Source organism: Hipposideros armiger, unplaced genomic scaffold, assembly GCF_001890085.2.
Source record: "Hipposideros armiger isolate ML-2016 unplaced genomic scaffold, ASM189008v1 scaffold_1196, whole genome shotgun sequence".
NCBI classification, from domain to species: Eukaryota; Metazoa; Chordata; class Mammalia; order Chiroptera; family Hipposideridae; genus Hipposideros; species Hipposideros armiger.
In genome coordinates this window covers 177052-190926 of record NW_017732546.1, presented here as the reverse complement: position 1 = coordinate 190926, position 13875 = coordinate 177052, and the positions used below count along the sequence as shown (strand labels likewise).

Below are 13875 nucleotides of genomic sequence, written 5' to 3'. Positions count from 1 at the left end.
TTCATGATGTCAGTGCCCCTTGAAATGTGCTTCCTCTTCTCAGCATCCTTAGTGCTGCTTGGTCTTGAATCTCAGTCTGATCAAACACTTCCTTTGACGCTCTCCCTCGTGCTTTATTTACTCCATCAGAAGCGATGGGTCCTTGCTGTGAACTACCTCCTTGTTTTCCCTAAACTCTCAGCAGACAGTTCTAGTTTTTACTGAAGTCTCAGCCTCCTGCTCCATAGAAGCCCCAGGATCCTGCAGTACTGGTTGGTGATTGATCTGTTTTGCATCACCCAGCCCAGCTCCAGGCCTTGCCTCTAGGAAGTGACTGTCATACGGGGGAATTGAAATTCCTGAAAAATGACAGAGAATGCTAGATAATCTGAAGTTAAGCAAAGCTGATATTGTGACCTTCAGTCTGATTCTGTAAACCCGTGCATCCTTCTTTCCTTCCACAAATCTTGACTGAGCCTCTAGTACGTGCCAAGCATCGTTACTATTTTCTGCTGAATTATTTCATTTATAATAAGCCAGGTAATACATTATAGTACTTTTTCAAACTACGCAGCACTTTTTTTTCCCTAAATACACTCATGTAACAAATGCATTTTGAGTATCACACTGTTTTAGTTCAGTTTTACAGATGAGCAAAGGGAATAACAATAAAAGACATTTGAACAAGGCCATATAGGTAGTTGGTGGCAAAGCCAGAAACCGATCTCGGGTCTCATTTGTTTCCAGTCAACCCCACCCGCTGATGGCCAAGGAACAAAGCTGTACTTTTTAAATTGGTGATGACGGCAGGTAGGAACTAGCCCTGATTCACTACACAAAGGGGAGTCAACAAGTCCTTGTTGACTAAATCATGTAACTGATTCACTAGCTTTCCTCAAGGCCACTGACATCCTACTTTACAAAGAGGCCATGTATACAGCACCTAAATGGAGGTTAATTCCTCTGGGGATCTTTCACACTGAGATCACAGGAGACACAAGAGGAATCAACGAAGCACTGAACAAAACAAACAAGATCTTCTATGACTCCTTTCAGTCCTTGGCCCTATTTGTAGTCAGTCACTAAGTCCCCTAAGAATTCTGCTCTTTGACTTTATCATCAATCAAAAAACAAAACAAAATGAAACAAACCCCTCCCACACCCCAATCAGATCCATAGTATTTTTACCTAAACACGTTTACTACATCTCTATGGCCTCATCTGATTTGGCATCATATGCAAACACTGCTTTGGAGGGACTGTGTATGTATAATTTTAGCTCGTTTTTTCACTTGTATGGCTTTCTGTTTTCATTGTTTCTTGTACCCACAGAAACTTCCCAGTGAGGACTTGGGATAGCTGCATAATATTCTAACAAGGTCATACCCTGTACAATAAGTAATTTTCTTACTATTGGGCAACTGAATTATTTTCAGTTCTTTGCTACTATAATTAACATTGCTAAACACACAAAAGTATATGTACCTTGTGATTTTAATTTTAAAAAAAAACAAAAAAACACCATTTCAGGGGAAAATAACCAGACGGGTCTACATGAAGGTGAATTTGTATGTATTTCCCTTGTTTTTCAGTTGTCCAAAGTTCATGGCTTTCATTATTTATATTTTTAATTTAATATAAAATGATGCTATAAACATCATACATGTACTTTCTTCTTCCCTTCCCACTCCCCCTCCCCTCCCTCTCCCCCTTCCTCCCCTTCCTCTTCCCCTTCCCCTTCTCCTTTCTGCTTCAGAATTACTTTTTCAGGAGAAATTTCCCTGAGAAGAAATACCAGGCATTTCTACAGCTCATAAAATGCTGCCAGGAAGTCCTCCATGAGGACTGAAAGAGTATGAAACCCTTTTCCCAAATTGGGTCAGCTTTGGATTTTATCACTTCTCTTTACGCTTGATCATTAAATTAGTGCGAAGTGGTACTTCACAGCTACTTCAATTTGTTCTTCTCTCTTCTAGGGAAGTGGAGCATCTTCTGACACTAATTGACTATTTCCTTCAGCTTTTCCGTCAGTGGATATTTGATTTATTCTAAACAATGTTTGAAACCTCTTTGTAGTTTTTGAGATGTTGATCCATCACTTTTGCCGTTATGTTTTCCTTTAATCTAGAGGCTTTCCACAAGCTTTGAATTTGCATTTACTGCTCGTCTATTCTTTATAAGTTCTTGCGCTATACACCAAATAAACAAAGGATATATTTTCTCCAGACTTACGGCAAACATAATTGCTTTCTTTGGGAGGGAGATTGATATTTTTCTATTCCTTCATTTGCCTAGTTTATCATGAGCTATGTGGCACTAGGGACTTTATTATCCAAGAATCCAGACCTGCCACACCACTTACCTATACAGTTGGAACAGTTAAAATGCAAGTCATCAAATCATAAAAATTCAAGAAAATACGAATGTATATTTATTAACTAACTGACCTAGTTATGGGGAAGTGTTTCATAAAGCCCAAGAATAACAGAAGAAGTCACAGAGGCAAAGACAGAAAGATTTCACTGTGGAAATGTTTAGAATATCTGCACATTAAAAACAAAAAAAAACAGGGCCGGCCGAGTGGCTCAGTTGGTTAAGAGCTTGCTCAAGAGTGCGAGCTCTGAGCAACAGCAGTTCGATTCCCGGCCTGAGCTGAAATGCCAACAGGTGTCAAGATGGCTCAGCTAAAAAAAAAAAAAAAACCCAATAAAAAGGCAAAATACAAGTAACTAGAAAAACTACTTGCAAGAAATACTCTAGGCAAAGGTTAATGTCTTTAATAGTTAAAAGACTCTTGAAGATCACTAATAAACACTAATTCTAACAGATAAATGGCTTAGTGCAGAAGTATAAAGTGGGCAATAGTTTTTTGTTTAATTACCTTATGAGAAAAACCAAAATAATAAGGTACAGATAAAATTTGTCCTCCCTTCCTTTCTCCCTCCCCACCATCCATCAAATTAGCAAAACTCTAACAGAAAATAACATGGCGTGGCAGGGGTACAATGAGTCTTTCATACACGGCTGGAGTTTACACCTGTAAAGCAATCTGGCCCATGTCAAGGACCTACAAAACACCTATGGCCTTTGGACCCAATAATTCCACGCCTGGAAAGTTGCCCTAGGAAATAACTGGAAACGCAATCAGCCACCTCCCCTGCAGCTCTACCACAGCCCTCCTGGCTTCCCCAGCTGTGACACTCTTTCGCACAGCCCAACACATACTCACTGCCTTGGACCTCTCCACCTCCGCGGAGCTGGTAAAATCCCACTTGGGTTTCAGGTCTTACCTCGCACATGACTAACGGAGATATGTCTCTCCCAGCACTGGGCACGTGCGCTGTAATCACCTGTTACTTGTCTCTCTTCCCCAGCAGACAAGAACAGGAATTGTGCCTGCCTGGTGGGGTGGTATTCCCCCACACCCTCCCTGCATAGGGCCCGGCGCAAAGCAGGCACGCAACATACAAGCAAAGCGGAAAAAGCAAGGCGACAGGGTCTCGAACAAGGACATTCCCCTGCAAGTCCTCCAGCCGCCCTGTGGCCCCAGGCAGAAGGCAGGACTTACCGACATGAAGTGGAACCTGAGGACGTTGTCAATCCCAAGCGCTTTCAGCTGCAGGATGACAGGTGCCAAATTGCTCCGTTGCATCTCGGGAACAGTGGACTGAGGAAGCTTCTCAAAGGTTTCCTCTGAGGATAGGAAATCAGAACTGTGTGGGGTCAAAGGTGACGATCCAATGCAATCATCAGGCCAAAAGAACACGTTTCCTTCTCTAACAAGAGGCTGTAGGATTCCAGGATCAGATGCATGTGATATCATGATATAAAGTTGTTTCATATTTAGCAAAGACCACTCTATTTAAAACAATATTTTAGCAATTTCTATCTTTATAAACAATATATCGTCACAAAAGGACAAAAGTCTGTCCTTTTACTTCAGGATGCTTTTTTAAATGTGCTTTTTTGTCAGCAAAATATTAAATCCATGCAACAAGTACTTGCTGAATCACTCGGTGCCCAGTTACCACTACCTCCATTCAGGATGGAGTAAGTCAAAAAGGCAAGCAGAGTACATATAAGCAAAGAACAAGTGCAAAATAAATCACCAAGTAGTAACCAGAATATAACAAATGACCAAATCGTATAAAGAGCAAAAACTGTCCAAATCTAACTTTTAAAATCATTGTGCCAGGCACACACGTCACACCCAGGACACAATGTTGCCCTTGAATAGATTAATGAATGCTTACATGCCCCATCAGGAACACAGAGTGACTTCTACCAAGAAAAAGCACCATAAGGTACAGAGGTGCCAAGATGGGAGGAACAGGGGAGGAGGGAGGGAGAGAAAGAGGCTTTGAGAGGCCTTTTTATAAAAGCTAGACAAAAAGAGTGGGAAAAAAAGAGGCAGGAAGAGATTAAATCATGTTTGACGTAGTCAGAAAGCTTATGGATTATACAGAGAACGCTCCACCCACAGAACCCTCCTACATCAGTCAGTCTTTACTGCACACACACTTCTTAACACAAGGGTGGCCCAACTTCCATTCAGATCAGAAAGCTTTAGTTAACCAGAGAAAAAGCAAACCAAAGCAAAAGGTGTCATGGGGAAACAGCACTATTACAAGAACTTCAATAAGGTCTCCTCTGAGAAAAGAGCGCCAATATTCTGTGGACTGACTGCTACCAACAGCCAAATGCACGGGTCTCACTGGAAGGTTCTGGATTAATGGGCAATATCTGGAAGTTCCAAATGGGACAGAGGCGTAACTTTTGAGTTTCAAGAGCCTTTTGGGGGCTAGCTCTGCTTGTTCGGATAACCACATTTTCCAAGTACCCTGCTGACCAAGGAAGAAGCAAAGTGATCAGGAAGGGGACAGCCCTGCTGAGAAGACGCTAACAGGAAGTGGGCACTTCTGAGTTCAACGGCACTCAGCTAACTCTACTGAGGACCCGAGTGTGTGAGGCACTGGGCCAGGCGCTACTGGAGCCCTAGGCCAAGGGCTTTCAGAAGCTTCAGTGACATGAATGGGCCTGGGACCAAGACCCGAAAGAGGGATCTCTGAGACCTGGTCCCAGTGGGTGGTTCTCCCAAAGGGAAAGGGAGGCTCAGGGGAGGAGGAAGCACAGCCGCTGGAAGAAGGCATCTGAGGTATCTTCACGAAGAAGTTGCCATTTGAGAGAGGAATTGAAGGATGAGGAGAATGCGCTGGGCAGGGGAAACAGCGCAAGGGAAAATACCCAAGGAATGAGAGGGGGATGTGGGAAAACAGAAGGTATATCCAGGAAGTGTAGGTCCGCTGGGATGCAGCGTAAGGAAGGGGTAGGTGGATAACGGGAGAAGATGAGCTGAGAAAGAGTCGTGGAAGGTTCTGAGAAACTCTTAAGGGTTTGAACAGTTGGTAACCTGCTCAGAGCCGCACTCTCAGAAAGCTCATTCAGAAATAGGCTAGCCAAGAAAACCTAGAGGCTAGGTCTACTGCACCCATTACTGTCTACGGGCCTTCCCAACCCACCTCCACTAAAGCAGCTCAAGCTAAGGAAGCCAGTGACCTAACCAAGTACGTATACCGATCTTTAGTCTGCATTCTATTTGACTTCTTTGGAGCATGAGATGATGCTGGCCATTTCCTCTTTAAAAATAACTTAAGTTCCTCAAAAAGTTAAAACAGAATACTAATCTGACCCCACAAGTCCACTCTCAGGGGATTACCTAAAAGAATTAAAAACAGATATTCAAACAAGCACATATATACACACGTGTTCATAGGAGCAACTATTCATATTAGCCAAAAGGTAGAAACAACCATCCACTGGTGAATGGACAAACAAAATGTGGTCTATCCATACAGTGGAATATTATTCAGCCATAAAAAAGAGTGAAGTGTTGATACAATGTAGATGAGCCTGGAAGACATTTAGCATTCATCACGCTAAGTGAAAAAAAGCAAGACACAAAGGGTCACATACTGTATGATCCCATTTATACAAAATATCCCAAACAGATAAATCCATAGAGACAAAAGAAAGATTGGTGGTCGCCAGGGGCTGGGGGCATGGAGGAATGGGGAGAAGGTACTCAATGGATAAAAGATTTTACTTTGGAGGGATGGAAATGTTCTGAAATTAGACAGAGGTGGTGGTTGTTCATTGTGAACATAATAAACGCCATTGAACTGTTCAATTTAAAATGGTTTAAACGTTTGTGAATTTCACGTCAATAAATTCCTTTTAAATATCTCAAAACTTTCTCCTCCTCTGAATTTCAGGATGCCTTTCAGCTCTGGTTCCCCTCTCTCCGCTCCATTCATTCTTTCTCAGCACCTTCAGTACTGGAAGTCCCTGACCTCTCTAGCCTCAGGTTCTGCCTTTTCCCTTCCTCCCATGAACACTCCGTATCCCCCTCCAAGTCCTTGTTCATTTCGATCCCTCTGCGTGGTGTGCTGAAATCTAACCTCCCCTGCTATCCCTTCACCTGGGCTGCCAATGAGATCAGGCCCAAATACCCGATTGTGCAACCTTCCCCCGCAGGACAACTCCCTGCTCTCTGCCTCCAAGGCTCATTCCACTATGGTGACCCTATCACACCATAATACGCCGATCTGTTTGTGGGTCTGCCTCTACCACCAGCTGTCAGTAACCACATGTGGCACAAACCATGTCTCACCTTGTCCTACATCTCCAAACCCTAGCACCACGCCTAGCATACAGCAGGTGCTCTGTAAACATTTGCTGAAAGAAAGAATAATTAATGTCAAGGACTGAACAAGGGTGATGGTAACAAGAAAGGCAAGAAGAGATAAATGATAAACCCCCCGGATCTGGTAAATGACTGCACACTGGACAGAGAGAGGAATTCAAAATGATGTGAAAACTAAGTCTGGGCAGTTGAGAGAAATCTTGGAACCATCCCCCACAAAAGAGAAGTGCAGAGAGAAAGAACAGCTCTGGGCCATCACAGCGTCTGTCGGTGAAGCTGCCTTCCAGCTGGACAGAAGGCTCCTTTACGGATTTCCTTCACTCCTTCAGAGCCTAGCGTGGTGCATGGCCCAGAGTGGGAGCTGACCCGCGATTCTCTTAGTGAGTCTCACGATAGATCTTGCCATTTTAGCTCTGCGAAGGTGCTCTGAACCAGAGATAAAGATGGACACAGGATTCAGGGATCTCAGAACAAGAAGACAGCACATTAAGCTAAGTGACAGGGAAGGACGGACCTGAGACACGCAGTCCGAGCTCCAGGGTCACAGGGCTGCAGACAGGGAAGCCCAGTCACTGAGTTAGAGCAGGGATGGCACATAATTGGTGACTCATGGGTGAGTGCTGGCCACTGGGGAGCAGTAGCCACAAGTGTTGTGTTTAGAAGGTGGTGGGGGCCAGGTTACAGAGGGGAGGTCTGGATTTTATGTAAAGTCCTGCTCACGGAGGGTACATATCTGTAATACTCTCCAATGCGCCGGCAGACTGAGAAAGTCAAAAACCCTTAAGGAAAGCCATACTAACCTGTATAAAGGCGGTAACATTTTCCCGAGCGGTTGCGGCCACCACGTCCTGCTCGCTGGTTGGCTGATGCCTGGGACACTGGGACCACCACCAAGCACTCAATGGCTGTCCTGGGATTGTAAGCTCGGAGTTTCACGAAGCCACAGTCGATCACATATACAATCCCGCTGACTGTAATGGAGGTTTCCGCCACATTGGTGGCCACTATCACCTAAGTTCCCCACAGAAAGAAGGGTCAAAATGAGTTATTTGGTTTTCACTTTTAATAAACTATTCAAAATCCTGAAAGATTTAAAGCTATTTTTTTGACACTGGAGAAGCTATAAGAGGCAGTTTAGGATACAGGAAAAAGCATGAGTTTTAGGGTCAGGGGGCCCTGGGTTTGAATGCTCCCTAGCCGTGTGACTTTGGGCAAGTTCGTGAACCTCCTGCGCACGGTTCCTTACCTATGTAATAATACTTACCCCCCTTTCAGGGTTGTAGAGGGGATTAAATGTGAAATATACATAAAGTGATTAAAGTTCGGTACTTGGCCCACAGTAAATATTCAACAAATGTTAATTTCTGCCCTTTGCACAACCAACGTAAATCACTACCTTGTACATGGATATTCCTTCATTCACCCACATTCTGGCTATTTTCTGAGGGTCTGTGCTCTATCAGGCCCTGTCCAAAGTGCTTGGGATGTAGGATGAACAAGAAAGACAAAACCCTGGCTCTCCCAGGTTCTGCATTCTAGGGTGTTTGGGTGGAGAAGCAGTAAACGTAAACAACTAGATAACTTCAGAGAGTGACAAATGCTATGAAGAAAGCAAAACAAAGTAATAATGCAATATCATGTGGCATTTAAGGTGTTTATTATATAGTATAATAATGGGGTGTGCTACTTTAGATTGGATGGCCAGGGAAAGCCTCTCTAAAAGGTGATTTTGAGCTGAGACCTGAGTTACAAGAAGCAGCCAACCCTACAGAGACCCAGGCAGAAGAAACAGCTGAAGGAAAGGAAAGCGGCCAGTGCAGCCAGAGTCCAGACTAAGTGCAAGATGAATCGGAGGGAGGCAGGGACAGACCGCGCAGTCTCTGGGCTGCCGTGAGCTGTGTGCATTTTATTCCAATTGCACTGGACGCTGCCCCTGGAGGGTTTGAAGCGGCAGGGGATATGTACAGGGTGCACTTAGAACTTCCTTTAAGGCTCGTTTCCATCTATCATTTTATAAAAATCTTCCTACCATTATTACAGAACAGACATTGAAGATTTTATGCTATAAAGTCATCTATCTGAAAGGGATTATTCCTGTTTTACAGCTGAGGAGCAGGCTTTGAGGTTGAGGACTTCATCCCAGAACACAGAGTAACTCAGGCGCGGGACCCAGGCCTCTGGACTGGTTGGCCGTACTGCACACCTGACCGGGCAAACTCGAGTTGCTCCATCCCCACGGCCAGGAGGCGGAGCACTGACTTCCCAGTGGTCTGAACTGGGAGCCAATCCTCAGACCATCCCTCACCTGCTGTATTCTCTGCCACCTGCTGATGATTAGCTGCTCTAAGCCAACTCCACACCACTTCTGTGCCTGCCTCGTGTAATGGAAGGGACAGCAGAGTCAGGCCCAGGGGGGTGATGAGCGTGAAGCAGACTGGCTGCCTGCTTGTGCCTTCAAATGCTTCCCACCACACCCTTCCCCACCCCAATTTCAAGGCTTAAATATTTTTCGGCCACACCTTGAGTTAATTGACTTAAACATGGCTCTACAGACAAGCTGATGCTTCAAGCCAATGGCATTGGAACCATTTGTAGTAACTGCTCTGTTGTGCCTGACTGATCCCAATCCACCGAGATAGTCCCTCAAGCCAAGGTAGTACTGTCATGGGGAAACGTTAGGCAGGCAGGAAAGAGGCAAAGATGTCACTTGCTCTGATCATCACCATCACAGGGACCCTTCTGTGGGACAGGTTTAGAAATCTTCGCATAACATTATTTCCTGAGTGCACAGAAACATGGATCTGATATTCTTAAAGCAACCTCCTGTTTAGCAAGTTTCACTTTAACTAAAAAATGTCCGGTGCATAACAAAGAGGCACCAACATGATTACAGACGGCTGCAAACACCCTTGGTCACTGGGTTAGTCTCACCTTTCTGACACTGCGCGACACCCGTTCAAACACTTTCATTTGCTCAAAGGATGGCAGTCCTGCATACATGGGGAGAATCCGGAGGTGCCTCTGCATCCCAGTCCGCCCTAGTGCTCGAGCCTGCTCGATCAGCATAGACACGACAGTTTCCACCTCCTCCTAAAAACATCGAACCAGGAATCAAGGAAACTGGGACGAATTTGAAGCATGTCAGTTCGTCATATGAAAGAAAATGAAAGTTGGGGTCAGGATTTGAACTGCGGTCAGATTCGTGACTTTCCGCTCAATCACATTTCACTCTGGGGTGGGATTTAAATCAAATGCTATCAAACAGCGGTGCCTACGGGGTGAAAACGTGCAACTGTCATAGGAATTACTGACATCTGTACTATCGGCAGTGGGAAGAAAAGTTCATGATGAACAAAAACAATGATGATTTTACTCAGCTTTTAGCAAGCGTGGCAAACAAAGCATGGAATACGTATGAACAAGTTGTGGCATATAAAATTGCAGGGAGCTTTTCCAAGGAAAGATTACCGGAGATTGTTTGACAGTGGAAAAGACGATAGCTAGAGGGTAGTTCTGAACAGTGTTACAACCCTGAGTGAGCACGTGGGCTTATTCAGCTGTCTTTCCTGTGACAGACCTGCCCACTTACCACCCCAGGATGTAAGGATGTCACTGGGAAAGACACGAGCGGCAGCAACATGCGTGCACAAACTGTACCCAACACAATGTTCAATTGTGGTAAATTTAACAGCCCAGTGACTGAAGTGTGTAACATACTTTGGAATCTGCCAATAAAAGTAAAACACACTTAATTGCAGACAGAACAGGCAGGAGCTAATAGCTCTTTGACAGTGTAGTCAGCAGATGAATGACATCAAACCAAACCATTTTTTATGCAATTAAAGAATCACAAAATGCAAAAAAACATAAAATAAATGACTAAGCAAAGTAACAATCCTCTGTAACTAATTTTGGTGCTGTCTTAACGTGCCTGTTCAGCATAGAGAAAAGGCCCAATGGAATTACCTGGCCAGTAAGAAATGCTAACACGTCTCCATCTCCCTCTGTCTGGTGAATTTTCATCACAGTTTCTACGGTTGATTATATATAATCTGGAACAGGACTGAAAAGGTGTATGAGATAAAGTCATCACTAGAATATACGCATCAGTTACAGATCAATTACCCTGATAACAAGGCAGCAAAATCTCATGAAAGTTAGTCAGGGCCTGCCCGACACGTCATCGATGTATGCATAAATAAAAGTTACTTTTTCTTTTTTTAATGCAGCATTTAAAAATAATTCATAGTTATAGGCCAGCTATGATTTTTTGCTTTATTTCCGCAGAAATAAGAACAATAAACCCAAGCGAATAGATGTGCTATCGTTAGTATGCCAAGATGCCTGGCCAGTGAAAATAGGGGGCTGGTCCCAGTACTGGATCCCACACTCTTTCCATTTTCCCTCCTGACCACTGAAAGCATGTCGGAGGTGGGTGGACGGAGCTGATGGGTGCACTGCCTGACTAGAGCAGCTCAGAAGTCAGGCCCCTCTCTGGACTTATCAGCCACTGTACCAGGCTCCTGGTCCTTGTCCAGTGACTAGATGTAGGAATTAGGATGACCTCTTCCTGTACAAAGGGGCTCCTCCCAAAAATGTCAACCAGGCTTTCTTGCTAAGAGGTGGAGAGCTGAAAACCTAATGACTCAACAATACTGCCCCCGCTACAAGCAGTCTCATAAACCCCAGTTCTGAAAACTATCAAGCCATCCTCCCCGCAACCTCGCTGCTCCTTGGCCGTTTCCCACTGAACTACTGACCACAGGTTCATAGAAACTGCGCATGGGGACAAGAGTTTAAACTAAATTCAGCAGTGATACTGAGCAGAATATCCTATCAATGACAGGAGCCAGAAAATAATGACAGGGGACACAAAACACGCCCCTCCGCACCAGCCTGGCCTATCGCCCCTGGGAAAGATGCAGTTGCTTCTCATCGCATAATACGGGCCTAGCTTTCTAACCACCATCATTAAAAATGCAAGTGTCATCAAACCTTTGTAGATAAAAGATATCCACTGGAAATGTTCGCCCTTCCACTGTAAGGATCACACACGTATCCATGGTTGGGTCACTGGTTTCATTTTGATTAAAGAAATCCCGAAATTTCTAAAAGGAAAAAGAAAATCAATTATTCATTCCTCTCAAAAAAAAAAAAAAGGTTCACAGTAACTCGTGGAAAGAAAGAAAATAATGTAAACCTGGCAGAGCAGGGACTGGGTAGTAGGGATTGGATATATATATATATATATATATATATATATATATATATATATATAATCTGGAACAGGACTGAAAAGGTGTATGAGATAAAGTCATCACTAGAATATACGCATCAGTTACAGATCAATTACCCTGATAACAAGGCAGCAAAATATATATTATATATATATAATACAGACTATAGGTTGCAAAATGGTTATTTCAAATCACATTTTTATTATCGCAATGTTGAGGAATCACATTTCAATGACAGACTCTTTACTACGGTTTGATAAAAATAACAAAAGCTAGATTTCAACCCTGTATTCACTGACGCATTTGAGTTAACATGTAGCTGTGGTATTACTTATCTTACCCTATCCTATATGTTTTATTTAACCAAAAGTTAGGTCAAAAGACTCAAGTTAAATACAGGCTAAATAAAGCAGGTTGATGTGTAGTTCCAACCTGGAAAGCACAGGGCTGATCACACAAGGTTATCAATTTATAAAGGAAACTTGTACTTCTTTGAACAGCCGGTCTAGTCCTGGTACCATAGTTACAGATACATATTTACTGTAACCTTCCCCGTAGATTTTAGGTCACTTCATGGCAGCAACAGTATCTCCATGCTCATATTCCCTACAGGAGTTAGCACAAAGCTCTGTATGAGGCAGGCCACCAATTAAGATACTTCTCTGACACTCCCACAGAACCCTGTTGAGAACTGGCTCTTGGCAGTTCCTCCCAAATACGTGGCCACGTCCTCTTCAATGGAACTTGGCCACCAGACAGGCAATCTATATGGAGGCCTGGCATGAGCGCTCTGGCCGACAACGGGGCAGGGAGATACCACCCAAGAGCCCCTCTCAGGGAATGTGACCCAAGACACCCAGAGAAGCTGAGCCCAAGACGAGCTGAGTGTCCAAACTGCTGGGCAAGTGAGTGTTGGCTGGGAAGCTGCCGAGCCGGAGGCTGACGGGCACAGACACCCCGTTAGGCGGAGTGTGTCATTATTGGACGCTCAGCGGCCTTCCCGTTCCCCAGCTGTATTCCAGTCCCCCGGAGGCCTGGCCAGGCATTAGTTTCTGTTCTCCTAAGAGGCCTAATGATGTCCTGACTTCTTTACATCCCACAGGTATCCTAATTAACCATGCCCAAGCCTGCTCCTGGCATCTGGGCGCCCACGAGTACACTGAGGAACTGCATCAAATACAAAATGCATGAGCCTTGAGCTGTATTTCCAAAAGAGCCAACTGGATTTAACTACAAAACCCTGGGATGCTATCGTTGACCTCGAAGTTGTGTTTGAGAAGAGTGAGCACAGATATGAAAGCGCCTCGTGCCCACAAAGGAACAACACTGCGCTATGAAGAACCACTCGGCACCATTCTCCACTTTCCTTTTGGGTAAATTCCCTTTGAGTGGCTTCAGCCTTCCAGGGTGCTATGATGTGCGGATCACAGGCCTGGGGTGCACCAACAAGCAAGAAGACACACCCCTCAAAGTCCCAAAAGAGCGAATAACCTGGGGGGCACAGGTGTGCAACGAACCAGTCATAACATAAGCCAACGCAGAATGACTCCATGACCAGAAAAGAGGTGCAAGTTACAATCAGAGAGAGTGAACGGTCGGTAATGATTGGCTATTAGGGAAGGCAGCACGGAGGTGCAGTCTCCCTTGGCTAAGCCGTAACAGATGACTGCAAAGGAAAAGAGACTCCCCTTCCCAGGATGAAAGCAGAGTGTAGATGAAGATGGAAAGGACAGAGTCCAAGGTCTAGGGCAGGCCAGCCTCGTGTATGAGTTAGCCCTCCAGTCTACAACATGACAAACTGCTATCTGCTCTGCAAGGCTGTTGTGCGGCTCAAATAGTGTGATAGCAGTTGGCACAGATCTGACCTACAAGGAGTGCGCAGTAAGTGACTGTGTTCTCTCTCTCAAGGGGCCCAAAGGCCATCCTGCACAGGCACTTTATTAGATGTGCAAGACG

At 44.5% G+C, this 13875-nt stretch overlaps 1 protein-coding gene across 1 annotated transcript in view; it reads right to left on the bottom strand.

Annotated features, from left to right (window-relative positions):
• DHX35 (DEAH-box helicase 35) overlaps positions 1 to 13875 on the bottom strand; it is a 71713-nt gene that overhangs the window by 24094 nt on the left and 33744 nt on the right. The window contains 5 exon segments of the mRNA XM_019632931.1: positions 3548 to 3672; positions 7483 to 7693; positions 9614 to 9772; positions 10649 to 10745; positions 11678 to 11790. Of these exon segments, the coding sequence (XP_019488476.1) occupies positions 3548 to 3672; positions 7483 to 7693; positions 9614 to 9772; positions 10649 to 10745; positions 11678 to 11790 (705 nt within the window).